We start from the raw sequence: 20,926 nt of genomic DNA, 5'->3' as shown, positions 1-20,926 counted from the left end.
ACATTAAAAAAGCGGTATGTATACAATTTTTGATACGATTTGGTTTATTAGCCACAGTATTTAAACAATTTTTAATTACAATGTTGTTTTTTTTGGCATGCATAGTAGCACACTTCTACCTCAGTGTTTCACGGCGGTGTCCTGATAAGAACGGAATTTGTCTGCATTTACTGACTAGGCTAAAGTAATACACGCCCCGGGTATTAGCTAACTTGTTTTAGCGAGTACACCTCGCCTTCCCCGCTGCGGAAGAACTCGCTAGCAGACAAAAGCCACGCACAGGGAGAGATTTTTGGGAAAACTCGTGGACTGTACTGTATCTGTGGGGTTTTCTATTTCTTAATCTTAACCATTTAAAGAAAACTTTTTACCAGGAGGTGCACAAAGACAGATGCAAAGGGGTTGGCAGCAATGGGTTGGTCCACCCTGTACATCTCATAAAGCAGAAAAATGGCAGCCAGCTTTTGTGTGGGGTGTGGCAGAAGGTCACGGTTTTGCAGAAGCAGCACCTGAAGTGAGCAGACTTTAATTCATTGTTTTATTACAGTTTAATTCAATAATTGATGTTACATGATCTACACATATTTCTTGCTTATCATGATGAAATTTCATTAATGATGTATGTGATAGGCAGGGCTTTTAATCTGAATTTGGAGAAAGAGCCCGGCTTTTTTTTGAGGGGGGAAAAAATCGCGCAAAACGCCAGATTTAGGTGAAAATTAAGGAAAGTCTTAAATAATCAATAAAAGACATTTTTACAACAAATTAAAGGCAACAGATTATTCAATTATGCTTTAGTCTTCTATTTTCTACACTGGAGTAGGTAACTCATAAAATTAAAAGGTTTAAAAATTATTTAACAAAAATTTAGACATAAGTTTTGGGGGGTAAATCTCTGTAAGAGGGGAAAAATATGTCTAGGTGAAAGGGCCAAGATTTGACGCGTCTCAAAGAAGGAAAAAAAATCTGATATGCAATACAGGATTGATTGATTTATTTATTCGTGTATGTATATGTCATACAAGTACAGTTCATACAATACATTCAAGTCACAACATTTAACAATTGGATTGCAATTATCACAGATTTTGAATCACAATGCATTGATTAATCACATTTTTAAATCACAGTCACAGAATTGAATGACAAATCCCTATGATTTTATTTGTCTGACTTAAAAAATTGATGACCTAGCAAGTTAATACATTAAAAGAACTTATAATGTTAAAAGGTTTCAGCATATTTGAAATAATTCCAACGCTTTATTTCATATGATGATTACCCTTTTATTTAAAAATTTCGATAGTGCTTAGTAAATTTTGCTCTATTTCAGAAGTTAAAGGCAATTATCTGATAATGGAGGCAATAAACTGATGAAAAAGAAATAAACTGATGATAGAAGCAAAGTTATACCAATGCACTGCCCACTTTGAAGTAGTCCTGTTTCTGAAAGTAGTGTTGAAAGCTAGTAGCAATTTGCTCAAAACTCTGTGAAGGTGTAGCATCTTCTGACAAAACACTGAAAAAAATGTAATGGAGTCTGTCTCTGGGAAACCCTGGCTCAATTCATAAGCATAAAGTATCATACCACATCAGCCTTAGAGTCTGCAAGGATAAACAGGGACAAATCAGTCTAGGCAGAGAGTGTGCAAGGATAAACAGGGACAAATCAGTCTAGGCAGAGAGTGTGCAAGGATAAACAGGGACAAATCAGTCTAGGCAGAGAGTGTGCAAGGATAAACAGGGACAAATCAGTCTAGGCAGAGAGTGTGCTTGGTGATCATCCTGTGCAATCTTCTCAGGCTAATCAGGGAAGATACTTTATGCAAATGCTTCTGTGTTCTGTACTTCTTAACAAGATCTAAGAGTATGATGATATGTTCTATCGTCTTATAATTATGCTCTGGAAAAATTGAAGAACTGGCTCTGAAAGATTTGTAGCAAGCGGCAAAATTAACATCTATTATATTGACCTTTTCAACATTATTTTAAGGGAGACAACTCTGAGTGGATTTAGTGAGGTGGGGGGTACTCGATAGTGCGTCTGCATACGGTCTGTGTTGATGCAATTATAATTTCCCAAGAAATTGCAGATATATCATACGGTATATGGTAGGATTTTTTTTGTAATTTGTTATTAGCTTAGTATCTTTGATTCAATTGTCGTTCATGTTTATGCTTTATTTCGATTGTATTGTGTTTAAAGTACCGGTAGGTAAAAACGAAACATTACATAAGCGGGTGGGGTATGGAAAAAATATAAGTTTGGGCAAATTAGGAGTTTGATGACATTTGTTATAATACTTTTCTTTAAAAAGAACAATTATTTTAGAACAGGTAACTTTGCTGTCCTTAAATGTTATTGAATGGTTTATTGTTTGAGAAACTTTTTTTCAGGAACATACCAGTGTCAATAAGAGACTGGGATACTGAATCTCATTCTGCATGAAGCTCAAGACTTCTACACCTGGAATTTTATTAACTCTTGCAATTAATATAATACATCACCACAGTTACATTACTATGTTCTTTGAAATTTTTTTTTATTTAATTAAGATACTTCAGAGTCTTCTTCATACCCTTACATAAAAAAAAATCCTACAAATTTAGAAATATAATAAAATTGATGATAGTTTAAGTTGCTTCACATCCAATGTTGTCATGTAACTATTAACATAACATGTGATGTGTTGACATGACTATTAACACTGCTAAAAAAACATTTACTTGGAATTTAAGTAAGTGTCTGCGGTCAAATGTCCATTTGCTCAATATCCATTTGGGTGAAACTTTCATCTGCATCACAGTTATCCCTTTACTGGTTGCGTGTGGGGCTATCCCCATTAATTTAACTACCGGTACCCGTTCATGGCAGATTTGTTCAAAACAAGAAAAGTATCAATGTTGGAAGAATTGCAATTGCTTGTACAGTCTTGATGCTAAACCCTAGCCCAAGGGCCCGGGCTAGTTATATGTAATTTGGGCTATTAACATTTCCAGATTCATATAGTCCGCCTAGTCACCCTAGTGGGTATTTTAATCTGTTCTTTTAATGCTTTAAGATTCAGGCTAGCTGTAAAAAAATGCTTAAGTAAAGACTTCTTGTATATGCTGTTTAGTTGGAGACATTCAAGCAAGCAATAACTATGACAGTCCAAATACTTGCTCATTAAAGTGTGTGTATGTGCAGGAGCCTGTGTGTGTGACTGATTCACTATTTAGTTTTTAACCGAATAGAAGTAAAACCTGACTGTAAAATGGATACTATCATTGTTAAGATTGTGTTGTTGGGATAAAATATTAAAAATTGTAATCCATATGATTACCACAGAAAACATTAACCAAACACTAATTCCTGTTGATGTAGCAGAGCAAAAAAACCTGGAAGCACAGATGGTTAATGGATGATGTTCCTTATGATAGTACAAGTTGGTTCTGGTTGGTTTGTCTTTTTAAAACATCTTATAGTATATTTATTTTTTTCATTAAAAAAATGGGGTTAACTTAGTTAATATCCTGCTCAGTGGTTGAATCTACAGGAAATGTTAACATAAGCACATATTGTATTTGAAACATGTATGCCGGTTACCATCAACTGCAATTTGGGTTACAGACAGGGTAGCTAGGTGTTATTATTTCTAAGAGATGAACCCGAGTTGAGGCCCAAACTTACCAACCCATGAATGAGTCAGAGATCAGCACTCTACCGGTTTAGCTGGCCGGGGGTAAGCTTGGCATTGGAGACTTACTTGTGCTTAATAATGATCTTAAATAATATTCTAGTTGTCAACAATATGTTTAATTTTTTTATGTATTTTAAAAGCACAACAAGTTAGGCTTGCAACATAAGTAATAAACACATATTATACAAATTACAAATAAAATATATTTGACTGTATAGTACTCTTATGTTTACTGAAATGTGCAAATATCAATAGGTTTTTATTTCTGCTAATTAAGAAAACTGAGCTAATATAATAAAAAAATTGTTATTTTTAGATGGGCGCTTTAGCGCCCGTCTAAAGTGCTTAGTGTGAAATTCAGGTCGATACGACTAGGTATGATTAACCTAATACCCGCTTGCGTATCCGCGCAAGAAAGAGTTGTATAATTTATGCAAGAGGTTTGAGTTCTCCAATTATGTGTATTCACAAATGGCAACATTATATTAATATCGTGTTACATTCAATATTTTCGAACGGTGTTTTATAGAAAAGAATCAATGAACAATGATCGTATTGTACGTGTCGCGGAGGAGATTGTTTATGAATGATTAAAATAGTCCACTTTCTGCTGCGTGTGCGTGACGTAGTATTTTCGCTCAGCTCATTCATAAATCTGAGGCTGGCGATAAACAAAGGGGAGTCCGTGTGAGAATAACGCAGTAGTATAAGGTTACGCTTGTTTATATTCACAGGTCTCAATTAATAATACGTTGACCACTATTTCAACAATTATTACAGGGATACGATAGACAACATAAAAAAATGTTTCATTATCGCTGAAACTGTTAAAAAAAACATTTAAATATAACAATAATATTCTCTAAAAAATGTAGTCTTGCTGTTTTGAAATGAGGTTTGGAATTTTGTTTTCTAAATAACTTAATTCAAAACAAAAGTTTAATTATAGTGTTTTTTACTTGTTAGTCGCATATTTACCGCATTATAATGTGTGTTATAATAGGCAAACCATACATTAGTAAAATTCAATCTGCCTTCGCACATAGAAGGAATGGGTCAATTAGGTGCTGCGTTTCCTTTGCTTACTTCAGTTAGAGGTCAATTATTTAAGTAATAGCAATCACAAGGCTCCGACTTCAAAGGAATTGCGGAGCTTTCTTACATAATAAAAGTCGTTGTTGCATGGTATTTGCGTTTTGCGTCCTATTTGGTCACGTGGTTCTTTTTCCCGGTTGTTTTGGCATTCATGATATATGAGGCTATTAATAGATGCGTCTGTCGATAAACAAAGGAAAGTTTACGGGTTATGACAACGCAATAGGTTACGCTCTCGCTCTTACAGGTCGTAAAATGAGAGATTCGGGAAAAAGTTGACGCTTATTTATATCAAAGACCCATATTATCTATAGGTCTTTGTTTATATTCTCAATTTATAAAACGTTGAACATAAGTTCAACAATAACTTCAGCGATACGATAGACAAAAAAAAGTTTCATAATTGCTAAACCCGAATATAACAAACAATTTATAATAATAATACGAATGCAATAGCAGAAGGTTAGTAGAAGGTTAAGCTTGTTAATATTCACAGTTCTCAATACATAGACAGTTGGATATGAGTTCATGAATTACTACAGGCATATTATAGGCAACCTCGAAAATGCTTTTTAATAGCTAAAACCGAAAACAACCTAATATATTATATTAAATATATTTATAACAATAAATGTCTTTTAAAAATGTAGTCGGCGTATACGCTGACTTTGAAATAAAATTAGCAATTTACTTTTCTAAATAATTAAATACAATTAAACAAAAGTGTAACTATTGTGTTGTGTTTTTCACTTGTAAGCTGCATATTCACCGCATGAAATGTGTGTTAGCATTGTCAAACCACACATTAGTGTGAGTAAAATAAAAAATATACTACGGGAGAGCACTTCATATGTGTCCTCATATGCCTTGTTATGAGTATCTTTCTTCACTATCGAAATATATCGTATGTTTATATTTGATTTAAACGCAGTTTTCTTTCGACACATTTAAATCACACGTCAATAGCGCCGTCATGCGAAAATGGGTCTTATGCGTTTCAGCAAACGTTTGTTAAACCCAACATTTGCTTTTGCGCAGTCAGGCCATAGGCGATGCTGTTCGCTTTAAAATCACTCAATATGTTATGTTTCTCCTTACCAGAAGGAGTGATAGCTGAGTGGGCTATTTATATGATGGGCGCATATGGAATAAGACCCATTTTCACATGACGAGGGTCATTACAAATCTCATTGCGAATTGAAAATGCCACATTTAAGAACAATGCTTTTTGATACAAAATTGAATTGAAAATAGCAAACTTGTTAATAATGGCAGCCTATCCACACATTAAGGAATGATTTCCAGACGTGCTGACCAAGTACGACAAACATTGTGGTATGATAATTAAAAGATTTTCTCTTATCGTGACACTATACTATTTCGCTAATGATTGTTTTCTCATCTTGGAGGCGAAAGTGAAATTCTGCGAGATGGATTGTAACGCGTAATTGTAACAGGGCCACAATTTGTGTCGTTTGAGCATACAGAGAGTAGTCCGGAATTCCTTACACTGAACAGTGCTACATCCTTTGAATTGAGCACATATGCAGTGATGTAGCAAAAATTCAGAGGTTGTATCTCGAATCAGCTTATTAAATATTCGAAAATATTCATGCGTGTCTGTTGGCGTTATGTAAAAGTCACTAAGATGAAAACTGAAACAGCTACGCCTAAAAGCGCATGAGTGCTCTATACCTATGTTTATGTTAGCGTTGTTGACACCGTGTGAACTGCTCGGGTAATAAGTAAAGCATAAACAGCAATGTTTATATACTTTTATTCCTCCATATACAAGATACGAAGATTGTTAGCTGAGTGGGCTATTTATATGATGGGCGCATATGGAATAAGACCCATTTTCACATGACGAGGGTCATTACAAATCTCATTGCGAATTGAAAATGCCACATTTAAGAACAATGCTTTTTGATACAAAATTGAATTGAAAATAGCAAACTTGTTAATAATGGCAGCCTATCCACACATTAAGGAATGATTTCCAGACGTGCTGACCAAGTACGACAAACATTGTGGTATGATAATTAAAAGATTTTCTCTTATCGTGACACTATACTATTTCGCTAATGATTGTTTTCTCATCTTGGAGGCGAAAGTGAAATTCTGCGAGATGGATTGTAACGCGTAATTGTAACAGGGCCACAATTTGTGTCGTTTGAGCATACAGAGAGTAGTCCGGAATTCCTTACACTGAACAGTGCTACATCCTTTGAATTGAGCACATATGCAGTGATGTAGCAAAAATTCAGAGGTTGTATCTCGAATCAGCTTATTAAATATTCGAAAATATTCATGCGTGTCTGTTGGCGTTATGTAAAAGTCACTAAGATGAAAACTGAAACAGCTACGCCTAAAAGCGCATGAGTGCTCTATACCTATGTTTATGTTAGCGTTGTTGACACCGTGTGAACTGCTCGGGTAATAAGTAAAGCATAAACAGCAATGTTTATATACTTTTATTCCTCCATATACAAGATACGAAGATTGTTGTATATTTTGAATTGTATATGGTGTCAAAAATCAAAAGTTTTGTACACGGAACTTTCTTTATGAATTTATATTCTTGGTGAGATAGTCATTTGATATAAGAAAAAAATATTCCTTTAATATGGTGACTGCAAATTTTCTTTATATTAAGTTATCATTACCATTTTCATCATACTTTCTATGCTTTCAGAACTTCCAAAAAGCATGTTGTTTTTATTTTGTCTTAGTTATTTCTATGAAATAATATGGATGATAAAAAGTGCACACAAAACTCGACCCGTGCACTATGACACACACTTTATAAAGTTGAATGCAGGGGACAAAAATATTTATAAATTGCACTCGTCCTGCAGGACAAGTGCATTAAAATTTTCACTCGTCCTGCAAACACATGCACTTGTCCTTCAAATATGTGTGAGAGAAAGATTGCAAAGGACTGATATGACTAGCAATGTTTCCTATATCACTGCTAAAATGCTGCTTACTTAGTTATTCATGCCAGCTGATCACAGAAGAAATGTTAACTTACTTTATTTATGAGGAACACAAAATAAATAAATGAAGACAAATTTGTTTTTTCCTTTTTCTAATGCTTGCGTGCTTTCCATTTCGGATGGTTGAACATCGCTCGTGCCCCCTTTAAAGAACGCTCGTATGTCAGACATATTTCATATGAAATTCAGACTGGTTTAAAACCGAACTTCGCAGTAAAATAATTCTTTAAAAAAATCAATACTTACAGTGAATGAAGTCAGATGGTTCCCTGTCAACATGGACGCGCAAAGTTTACACCAAAAAGCCAATATTTACTCGGGACACAGTCTCGCATAACAACGCTGTATGAAATTTTCAATTACGATTTCTGGTTCATTATCGTTCTACTTTCAGAATAGATATGCTTTAAGAAATGATTTTATTTAATGAAAAAGAGTCTTACTGGTCAGAAAATATATATTTTAACATCAGTTTTTTTTCACTCGTCCTGTAGGACGAGAGCTTTAGGGAAATTCACTCGTCCTTTCAAGAATTCACTCGTCAATACGAGCGGACGAGTGGAATTTTTGTCCCCTGTGAATGGCGTGTGTTCATTTCAAACTTGCGATTGATTTTCAAAAATGAATTGCGTGTTGAATTATGCAATAGCGAACATCTTCAGTGCCTTCAGCGCTTTGATTAATATAAAGTGGGTGGGTTTAAATTAACTTGCACTTAAAAATTAATAGTCTGGGGTAGTTTTAATTTCATACAGGTTTCTGCACACAGTACAGTAAGGCATTAACTTGTTATTTTTCTCGGTAGTTAATTACATTGGTACCAGGGTTTTTTTTTAGAAAAAGGGGAAGACACTGGACGCTGGGTAAAAGGTGAAAATCGAGCACGAAAGAGACATATTTGGGGAAAAAATAAAAACTGTTCATTTCAATGTCTATAACTCACCTACAGACTTCAGGGTTTTTTTTTAGAAAAAGAGGTATGTCTCGGACCTTTTTGTTCTTAAACACATGAACAAGTATGATATTAAAGTCAAAGTCCTAAATAAAGTTGCAGGGGTAGATCTAATAATGGGAAAACGTTTCAACTGGGGCCGGGGAACGATGTCAACATTGTGATTTCAATTTCATGATGAATGGGTTGACGATCTAGATCTGCTACAGTATTGGAAGGGAAAGAAGGTGCGGCAGCTGCCGATTGTCTACTTTCACTTTCACAATAATCCGACAGTATTAATCGATGTTGATTACATGAACCTCCGAATCCTGCTGGGTTTCAATGGTTTTTGATGATTCATTCTTAAAAAATGCGTCAACGCAATTCATATTTTCCGAGTCCGAAAGTTTTATTTTGTTCGTGTATGAACGCCAATTGTGAGACTTTTTTCTGTTTCAACGTTTATATCTTGGCTTTCACATAACCCTGATGAAAATTCGACTGGTTTCCGGTAATTAATTGACGAAACACCCTTCTTGCGCAAGACCGGAATCCAGTAAAATAGTCACATGATTAATACGATTAGTTGCCCAGTTTCCATGACTTAATTTAAGAGCTATATGTAGAATCACTGGGATTCCCAGATTTGAGTGTTCGGCAATTTATCACTTTTATTTTATTTTTAAAGTCAATATATAGCTATATTAGTGGCGGAAAGTGCAGGTGTGTTCTCCCCCCCCCTCGAAACCCTTAGTTACCTAGGCAGTCTCGTTACGCGTGATTTGACAATGTGGAAATTGTCAATGCTAAGTAGATTTGACAGCAATAGTAAACAATTAAAGAGTAGACTGTAGACAGTGGACTTGTTTGTAAATCAATTTGTTCTTCAAATACAAAATTAAGTAATAGCAAAACAAGTATGCGGTATAATTTCAATATTTATATTTAATTTAACATTCATGAAACATAATTTTCTACATTACTTTAAACTTTAGAATTATCGTCGAAGTACCTGTTATTGAACAGCACCTATTATCGAACGTTTTGTTTTGGTTCTGTATGCGCAAGCGCAAAAGTGCACATGAGGTCACATCGATAAACAACTGGTCGTACAATAAATCCATGACCTACTTGCCTACTTAGCTTGAAACAAATGCGTAGAAAACAGGTGAAATTAATGCATTTATTGTTATTTACACGTTTTTATGTGTTTTTTGCTATTACTTTTTGAATGCTTTTATCAAAACGTGCATTTACACACCAAAAAGCATATTTCCCTTTTCAATTTTGATTGTAGCTGACACAGATTTTTTCGCGGAGTCCGGGTCACGTGATAGTCATGTGACTTTGTATATACTGGAGTAGTATTTATGCACTGTCTGGTAATGGGTCATGTTTACATCGGCCGCCATTTTGTTTTGTCTGCTAGAGGTGACAATAACCAGGGAATCATCGTTATGATTTCTTGAAGGATATTTGCTGGAAAACTTTACAGATAAGTTAATGAATAATTGAAATGTAAGTCATTAGTTAAAACAAAATGGTTTTGTTATTTTAAGTGTTTCAATTTTGAAGTAATTTCTTAGGTGTTCGATAACTGGTGCGTCCACCATACAAATTTAAAAGATAGGTTGACTTTTTATGCTGTTTTATTGGGTGACCTTTTTTGCCATTTGACGGATCATGTTTAGACAAAATTTCATTACTTCATTTGCATGTAAAACACTTTAATTTTATGTTAGTATTGTTAACAAAAAGATTCTTCTTTTAGCTAAATTAACAGGTGTTCACAAGTTGTTCATGATAAAAACACAGCAAAAACCATAAATTTGCAAATCAAAAAGATCTGAACATGCAAACAATAGCTTTCACGAATAACGTGATAAACCATTTAACATTGAAAATTAATCAGCTAACACAATGAATTATATACTTGAAAACAGGCTAAACAAAAATGGAGCTGAGTAACAAACCTCAAAAGTGACGCCAATTCCTTCATGGAGAGCGCCATATTGGAACCCATTTTGTATGATTTACAGACGTTTCGCGCCCAAGTCTTTTCGCACCCTAGTTATTTCGCCCCCAAGACGTTTCCGCCCTCAAACACAAAACCAACAATATTTTGTAGACTAGACTATTTTTTAATATCTGAATCTCTTTGCAACATTATTGACACATGTAACATAAAACCAGGATTTATGACTGATCACTCTCTAGTTGAACTTAAACTGCATAATATACAACCTGAAAGAGGCCCAGGATACTTTAAAATTAACAACAGCATCTTATTGGATACACAATATCAAACACAAATAAAACAGGAAATATTAAATACAGTTCAAAATAATAAAGATGCAAACCCAAACACCTTATGGGAAGTAATTAAAGGAAATATACGTAACACAACAATTAGATACACATCATTTAAACAAAAAGAAACACACAAACTTGAAACTGAAACCATCAAAACGATTGAAACACTTGAAAAACAATTGCACCAAACAAACACAAATGATACCACCGACATTGAAAATGAAATAACATTAAAAAAACAAATATTAGATGGAATCTATCATACACGTCTCAATGGAATAATACTAAGAGCGCGTGCACAGCATGTTGAACACAATGAAAAAAATACAAAATACTTTGCAAACATTGAAAAACGTAGAAGTGAACAAAAAACTGTACACAAATTAGTAGTCAATGGCAAAGATATAACAAACATGACTCAAATACTAGAAGAACAACGTTTATTTTGCGAAACTCTCTATAAACGAAAAAATGTTGAAAATAACACCCTTTTAAAAATACACATCACGCTTTAAACGAAGAGGAAAAACAACTGTGCGACGGATTGCTTAATGAATATGAATGTGGATTAGCCCTAAAAGATATGCAAAATAACAAAAGCCCAGGATCTGATGGCATCACAATCGAATTTTATAAAATATTCTGGAATGATATAAAAACACATCTAATTAATTCACTAAACTATTCATTTAACAACGAAAACTTAACTACGCTACAAAAACAAGGTATTATATCACTTATTCCAAAACCTGGAAAAAACTTAGAATCCTTATCAAACTGGCGCCCGATTAGTTAACTAAACAATGATTATAAAATTGCAACTAAAAGTATAGCAAACAGAATAAAAAAATATTACCAGCAATCATTTCAAGATCTCAATCTGGTTTCATAAAAGGACGTTACATTGGTGAAAACGTTCGTCTTATCCAAGAATGCATAAACTATTTCAACAATTCAAATAATCCTGGTCTAATATTCTTTGCAGACTTCGAAAAGGCATTCGATTCGCTTGATCATTCATTTATGTTCTCTTGCTTAGAAAATATGAACTTTGGTGAAAGTCTCATTCAATGGGTCAAACAATTCTATACCGATATTAACAGTTTAATCATTAACAATGGCTTCTTTTCAAACAGTTTTAACATCGAACGAGGGGTTCGACAAGGATGTCCACTCTCATCATCGCTGTTTATTATCTGCATCGAGTATCTATCACATCACATCCAATCAAATAAACACATAAAAGGCATATCACTAGAACCTGACGAAGAAATCAAACAGTCCCTATTTGCTGACGATGCAACTTATTTTTTAAACGACAATTACGATTCTTTCCATAACCTAATAGAATCGCTAACCCTTTACGGAATGACATCGGGTCTGAAACTAAACAAAAGTAAATGTACTGTGCTACGAGTAGGTAAATTAAAACAAAATAATGTCCAATATAAAAAAGAAATGAAATTTAATTGGACATCCGATGAAGCCACAACGTTAGGAATTACTTTCACAAATAATGAAAAAGATACAGTTCTTAAAAACATACTACCTAAATTACAGAATTTTAAAAACTGCTTAAAATCATGGCATCACCGTAAACTTACACTTATCGGAAAAAACACAGTATTGAAAACGTTTGCACTTCCTAAATTAATTTATGTATTAACAGTCCTCCCAAATCCACCAAATGATATTATTAACGATATAAAATCAGCAATATTTAATTTCATATGGGACGGTAAGCCTGATAAAATAAAACGAACTCAGTTAATTCAATCTGTAGAAAATGGAGGTATCCAATTAACGAACATTGACTCATTCTTGAATGCAATCAAATGCAGCTGGGTTAAAAGATACCTAGATAATGCCAATACAAGTAAATGGAAATTATTCTATCAGAAAATTCTAAAAAAATATGGTGACTCCTTACTCTTTGAATGTAACATCAGCAATACTATCTTACATGAAATTGCAAACAAAAACATATTTCTGTCTGATGTTCTATCAGCATGGAGTGATGTCACTCAAAACCTAGAAACCCAAACAAGCAGTAAAACTATTCTATGGAACAATAAAGACATAACTTCAAACAATAAGACGTTTTTCTATAAAGATTGGTTTGAACGAAGCATTAAATATGTCGACCAATTATATGACTACAGAATTAAGGATTTCTACTCTTTTAACGATATATGCTACATATACGGAATACCTTCAAATAATTTTCTGAAGTACTACACATTAATCAAAAGCATACCCATACATATTAAATCTGAAATCAATACAAATAATACACCATGTACTCAAACAACATTCGTAGAAAATATACTTGGAAGAAAAAAACAAAACAAATAAAATATTTTACACACTACAAATTAAAAACCCTACAGAAAACTCAAAAACCCAAAATAAATGGCAAGTCCTTTTCGGAGTACATGAACTTAATTGGAAACACATATTTACCATGCCATATAAAGCAACTATTGAAAGCACTCTGAGAAATTTTCAATATAAATACATCCATAGAATTATAGCTACAAATAAATATCTCTTTAAATGCAAATTATCTAACTCAAATCTGTGTGACTTCTGCAGTGAAAACATCGAAACTATAGAACACCTGTTTTGGGAGTGCAAACACATCCAGCCTATTTGGAATCAATTAACATCTTTTCTTGAACAACAGCAACTAAACGTTAAACTATCTTTCTTAAATGTAAGTTTCGGAATATACTCATTGAAATCAAAAGATTGTAATAATATTGTGATTTTTATTCTTATTATGATGAAATTGTTCATCTTTCACATGAAGTTCAAAAAACAAGTACCAAATTTTAATTGTTTTATCCATAGTCTTAAACTTAAAGTCCAGATTGAGAAAGAAATAGCCCTCAGTAATGACACATTACAAAACTTTGAACAAAAATGGAATCGGATTAAATTCTCATGATGTTTGTCCACGTATATACATTTCACTCTAATGTAAGTTTATCTTTCTAAAATATTTTTGTATGTTTTTTTTTCAATCTTATAAGATCATTTTGAATATACAACGAAACACACAAGTCCAGTATGCTTTCTTCCGACTTTATACAACTCATCATTTTTCATAACAATTCTTCTATTATTTTTTTTTCTTTTCTCTTTAAAAAAAATACATATTAGCATATCTTGTATAACATGTCTGAACTTTATTGCTTTGTACAATCACTATGTTGTATATATTCATGTATACATTGTATGTATTATATTGAATAAAAAAAAAAAAAAGACGTTTCCGCCCTGGTCGTTTCGCACCTGGTCGTTTCGCCCCCATACTAGCGGAACAATAGTTGTTGAGTAGTTTAATTGATGACCATCGCTTATGTCGAATCCCATTTCCCAATTTGCAGCAAAGTCACGACATCAATATCGGCCTCTGATCTATGTGTCTGTTCTTTTTTAGAACAAGGACTGCAGACGAAGTCAAGCTCGCATCCTGACGTCACAGCGGCTTTGTATTCCTCAAGAGAAATACCTGTGAAACGAAGGAATTATTGTTTAATTACTGCATAGCGTCTCTTAAAATAAATACATCTAAAACAAAGGTCTCGATCTAAGAAAAAAGTAATCGCCATACAAATTACAACTTCTACCTTTACGGAGAATTATTAGAAATAGTGACATCCTTTAAATACTTAGGTATAACAGCCCAAACACTAGCAGAACGCGAAAATAGAGCTCTACATAGACTTTTCACTATTATAAATTAATACGAAAAAATACATACAAAACTACTGCCATGTAATTTAATGTTACAATTTAAGATATATAATTTTATTGATTAAGTACTGATGAATTACTGTCTTTTTGTCAACTACATACAAAACTACTTAGACTATAGCCATGTTATTTAATTAATTACATAAAATATATCGATGGATTATATAATAACTTTTTTATTATAAGTAAATGTATATCGTTTTATTAGTAAATCAAGTACATAGATGAACAAGTTGATTTATCATTTCATTATAAATAAATAATAATAATAACCCTAAAAAAACATTTTTTTAAAATCCTTTTTACTGTGAAGCGAATACACGACGATCTTTATCTGATAGTTAAAATAACATTACGCAACAACATCGGATTAGTGGCAATGTTAAAATAAGCTGTCCGCATTGAATGGCATGTTTATAACACCTGTTCATACTGTTAATCAAATATCCATTTAAAAGAAAACTGATTTGTTTATTTATTGACAATCGAAGGCGGGTGTCAGTAATTGATTGTTGCCTAAGCACCACTTGGTGCGTAAGCTGTCAAGTTAATCAATGGAACTTATCGCAATTAAAATGTTTAATTATGTCTTACGACTTTAACATTTTCAAGGTTTATTGTCTCGTCCATGACATGTACAATATAATAATACATAAAATAACACAATTTACAAATTGCATGGACAATCTTACAGATTTGCCCCTGTTAACCTTATGTTAAACACCTGTTATAAAATATTGAAGTTGATACAACACTGGTGTTTGTAAAACTGGGTACTAATGCGCATAGTGAAAATGATGTAAAAGAGCGACGACCTAAGTGAACTGGATAACAGTGGCTTTCTGTATTTTTCCTATATAATAGATTCTATACACAAAATATATTCAATATACCATCAACTTATGACTAGAATTTCTTACTATACACAAGTACATTATATAACAGAGATAATAAATATACTATCGCTGCTATTTAGATAAAATAAGAAACACTACTACTTATTTACACATGTCATCACTTTCTTATTATTATTTCCATTTACAAAGTCATTTTTAATTGAATTTAATAAATAGTAATACTAATAGAATATCACGCATACAAGAAACCAACTGTTTTATTTCCATACATTGTATTGTATTAAATATGAAATTGCACTACATGAATATTTTTTGGAATATAATAGAACAGAACACATAGTTTATTCGAGTATACATAGCACACAATAATAAATTACAGCAAAGCACATTTATAAACTGAAAGAGTCGTAATTATTTACATTACAATATATAGCAGCACTGTTATTCTTTTAATACAGATCTCCAAATGTTTTCACATTTCGTTTTCTACAAATGGTAAGCGCTATAGCTACCATAACTAACACCTGTTTTATCACAATTACATAATGAGGGAATGAAATACATTGTTAATTTAAGACTCATGCTATTTAAATTTACGGTCAATTGCCTCTTATATATAAATATATATATCTATATAACCCGCTTATAAAAGATACTCATATCAAATTGATTGGATTGTGATTATCAAGTCAATTAAAAAAATATCTGCATTCATTTTACATTAATATATATACGTAGGTCGGCTAATTGCTTTTATCACCTACCCTTTGTCGGATAAATGCGTGATATACTTACATTATTGAATATAATGGTCACCAATTTAACTACTCAACACCTAGTGTTCCATTAATATACTTACATTATTGATTCAGGGTACTTTCTTTGATGATTATATAATGGTCACCAATTAAACTACTCAACACCTAGTCCCTGGTCGTTTCGCACCTAATATGGGGGCGAAACGACCAGGTGCGAAAAGACCAGGGCGGAAACGTCTTGGGGGCGAAACATCCGAGGACCTTTTGGATGGGTAAAACTAGTAAAGTATAATTCCAACCGTACTTAATTGGTCGATTAACGCCTAATTGGGTGGAAAAACAACAGAAGTTTGATAGCGATTAAATTATAATTGTACTTATGTACTACATTGAAATAACATATAGTTAATTTTAAAGATTAACATGATCTCAAAAGGAAAGCTCGGAGGCATACACTATTGTTAAGCAACCGAAATAACACTACTGTACAGACTAGGGATGTCATCGCCTATCCCCGTACACATCTTCGATGTTGTTATCTTTACAACCTTCAGAGGCTGGTAGCGGTATTGTTATTTTTATTTTAAGAAGTATACAATAAGAATGCAATACTGCTCCAGCAGTTGGAGTTTCTCTTCTTTATATTGAATAGCACAACAGTTTGATGTGTGCTGCGTGGATGCAGTAGCGTGTATCCCCGTACACATCTTCGATGTTGTTATATTTTCAGCCTTCAGAGGCTGGTAGCGGTATTGTTAGTTTTATTATTCTTAGAAGTATACAATACGAATGATATACTGCTCCAGCAACTGGATTTTCACTTCCTTATATTGTTTTGTTTTGGGCAAAATCAATTGAAATAGAGCGGGGCCAGTATAGCAAATATTTAAAGGGCTATCCGTTTTCAAAAGATAGTTTTTATAAAGGTATTGCTTTGACGATAAAAATTAACGTGATATTTTAACAATAGATACAGTCTTCGACGCCTAAAATAATCATACAAATATCGCTTGGTTCATATTATATCATGGACTGATATCGAACCATAACTAAGAGTTTAATTGTACCACTTGTTTTTCGATACTAGTCCCTGCATCCCTCATAGCGCTTCCATACGCTCTTAAATTCAACTGCCCCAAATGCTAAGTGGGAACGCCTAACATTAAGTTTCCAATGGTAACGTGTTCGAATTCCGATGAAGTTGTTTTATTTAACTCCTTTTTATGTTATATTTTTATTCATATAAAATGTTTAAAGTTGAGAAAAAAAATCATTTTATGTTTTAAATAGTTCGAACATCCGTGAACAAATAAAGCATAATAATAATACTTGCTACAGAAACATTAAATAGAGAAGTTATTGTTTATATCGCTAGTTCTTTAATAAAGGCAAGCGACCAATATACAAGTTATGTTAGGGCGGTTTATGGGTGTTACGAACCTCACGTTCAGCAAACATTAATCATAAAACGAAACACAACCCTTGAACTAACATAAACTTCATAGCACTTTAATTAAAATTAAAATTACATCACTAAATCATTAAATATTTACAAAAGCAACAGCATAACAACTTTCTAAGGCACAATGAAATTCAATTAAAGCAAATATCGGCTAAGTTCCATCTTGTTGATAAAATTTCATACTTGTAAAGTGTTTTTCTAAATTTTGGCTTTTAAAAAGGAGTAATTCACAGTTGAGAAAAAAAAAAAATTAAAAAATCATAGTTTAAAAAATAAACGCTTATATTGAGAATATTTATTCATTTATAGACAATCAATCAATCGAAATCTGAATATGCCACGGATATGAATATGCGTGATAGATTTTGCTTTTTAATTTTGGTTCAAATCCCGGGAAGGGCGAATTTTAGTTAACATTTTAATGCTGTTATTATCACTAAAAACTGTTCGAAATAATGAGGCTATTTGTGGAGTACAACACAAAATATTTATACGTGGTAAACAACATTCCAATAGTCAAGTTTGAAAATTTAACAACTTCCTTTAAATTATTAACAATACAAAAAGTTTTGCTTTCACTGCATCGTTTCGATTTCTTATATTGTTATTTTAATGATCTGATTGAAGTGAAAACAACGAAACAATTGTAAGTGATACGGAAATATCGTAAAAACTTAAGATAATTATGGTGCATCTAATGTTTTGATGCAGGGTGTAAAATGCCCAATTTCAAAGTTTAGATATGTAGTTATGTTTTAATATAAAACAACATTATAGTATTTTTAAAATAACAAAATTACTGCCGTGTGTGCAATATCACTGCAGAAACATCATCAGCAAAGTATTTATCATCCGCCAGTCAATAATTTAATACGGCATTAAAAATAAAACACAGATTACAGATTAGGTCAAACGGGGTTAAAGGCATTAAAAAAAGTCCCACTTAGCAAAGAAAAAAATCACAAAACCATAATTTTTATACGCCCGTTTTTAAAAACGGGACGTATTATAGTTTCACCCTTTGCGGGCGGCAGGCGAGCGGCGGGCGGGCGGCGGGCGCGCGGGCGGTGGGCGGGCGGCGGGCGGCGTCCACAGCAGTGTCCGCTCTCTAATTCAAATAGTTTTCATCCGATCTTCACCAAACTTGGTCAGAAGTTGTGTCTAGACAATATCTAGGTCAAGTTCGAATATGGGTCATGCCGGGCCAAAAACTAGGTCACGGGGTCACTTAGGGCATTTCAAGGATTGAGCATGGTGTCCGCTCTCTAATTGAAGTAGTTTTCAACCGATCTTCACTTAACTTGGTCAGAAGTTGTATCTAGACAATATCTAGTAAAGTTTGAATATGGGTAATGCCGGGTCAAAAACTAGGTCACGGGGTCACTTAGTACATTTCAAGGATTAAGCATGGTGTCCGCTCTCTTATTGAAGTAGTGTTCATGCGATCTTCACCAAACTTGGTCAGAAGTTGTATCTAGACAATATCGAGGTCAAGTTCGAATATGGGTCATGCCGGGTCAAAAACTAGGTCACGGGGTCACTTAGTGCATTTCAAGGATAAAGCATGGTGTCCGCTCTCTAATTGAATTAGTTTTCATCCGATCTCCACCAAACTTGGTCAGAAGTTGTCAATATCGAGGTCAAGTTCGAATATGGGTCATGCTGGGTCAAAAACTAGGTCACGGGGTCACTTTGTGCATTTTAAGCATTTAGCACCGTGTCCGCTCTCTAATTGAAATTAGTTTTCATCCGATCTTCACCTTTTGTCTAGATGATATATATAGGTCAAGTTCAAGTTGTCCAAAACCTTCGAACGGGCGTATCTTGTGACAGTTTGGCACTCATGTTCTTTATACATTACACGTATTGCGTTCTACACAATTTAGCATTAACATTTATTCATTGTTCACGATATCCAGGCTATTAAAGGGACTTTTTTTTACAGATTTTGGCATTTTTTTATTAGAAGCTTTAAATTAATAAATGCAAATATCGGAATTAACAACTCCACGAATAAAGCAAGAAACAATAAAGAAAGAAAAATGTCATCCAAACCTCTGCTCGAACCACTGACCCTTTGAGTAAATTCTAACGCTTAAACTACTAGGTCATATACATAGGATCTGGCACGAGTTGTCATATCATACCATATTTTATTAAACGAGTATAGGAATTTTGGCTCGCTTACTAACGAATTTCCTGGGCGAGTTTAATAAAATACGGTATGATATGACAACGAGTGTCAGATCTGTTTTATCACATGCTTTTAAATGAGCTAATTAAATAAATATTTACGCAAACATAATGATAAATCTCGAGTATCGTTTACATTTCCTGGCGTCATTTGGAATGCCTCGGATTTTAAAAAGCAACATAACAAAATGCGATTGGCCAATAAACGAAAACTAAGCCAATGAAAACGCTTACAAATGCTGTATTACACATGTGTAATATAAAAAAATATGTAATGGTTGTATTACATTGGAAACAGGGTATAGCATGTGATAAATGCTAATACAGATTATATGGAATTCTATACTTTTCATACGGATTCTAGATAGCGACACAAAATGTAATGATAACAAAAGAACTCTCCAAATTATTCAATCGTTTAGCGTTTGTAACGCTTTATAATTATATTCAGGTTTTTAAATCGTAAAACGATGCATATAGTGGATATTTTAGATCCTGGGTTTGTTCAGTATTATTGCTATCTCTAACAAAACAACTACGTTCTGCGTGGAGTTTTTAGGCCTTCTTGACCGATCACGTGTAGGGATGTTTTCTGTTACATTGCCTGAGAGTACTGGTGTCTGTTGAAAGCAATCATCCTTGATGACAACTGATTGAAACTGGTTTACTAAGATCTAAGCGTTGCCATTGGAGTCGTTGACAATGTAGACCTGCATTGATAATTATAAATGATGGTCTACTTTGTCAACGAGAAATTATGTTAAGATGTCCCTACTCTGCCTGTCGGATTATTTTCCTTTTGGAATTTTCTATAGTTTTTCCAAAACTTCGAGGTTCTAGCTCTTTTTTATATAGTGGCGTGCTTTTTTC

The 20,926-nt window shown here is 33.4% G+C and overlaps 1 protein-coding gene across 2 annotated transcripts in view; it reads right to left on the bottom strand.

Moving 5' to 3' along the window:
• The window catches only part of LOC127882474 (CCR4-NOT transcription complex subunit 11-like), a 42,714-nt gene extending 31,960 nt beyond the window's left edge, over positions 1-10,754 (bottom strand). For both annotated transcript variants that reach the window (XM_052355859.1, XM_052355867.1), the window contains exons 1-3: positions 10,685-10,754; positions 1,414-1,519; positions 372-509 (exon numbers count right to left, since the gene is read on the bottom strand). In XM_052355859.1, coding sequence (XP_052211819.1) covers positions 372-509; positions 1,414-1,519; positions 10,685-10,734 — 294 coding nt within the window. In that variant the 5' untranslated portion in view covers positions 10,735-10,754. The remainder of the gene's footprint in view (positions 1-371; positions 510-1,413; positions 1,520-10,684) is intronic.
• Positions 10,755-20,926: the final 10,172 nt, after the last annotated feature.

Source organism: Dreissena polymorpha, chromosome 1, assembly GCF_020536995.1.
Source record: "Dreissena polymorpha isolate Duluth1 chromosome 1, UMN_Dpol_1.0, whole genome shotgun sequence".
Lineage (NCBI taxonomy): Eukaryota > Metazoa > Mollusca > Bivalvia > Myida > Dreissenidae > Dreissena > Dreissena polymorpha.
The sequence above is the reverse complement of the archived record's forward strand: the minus strand, read 5'-3'. Positions and strand labels throughout refer to the sequence as shown.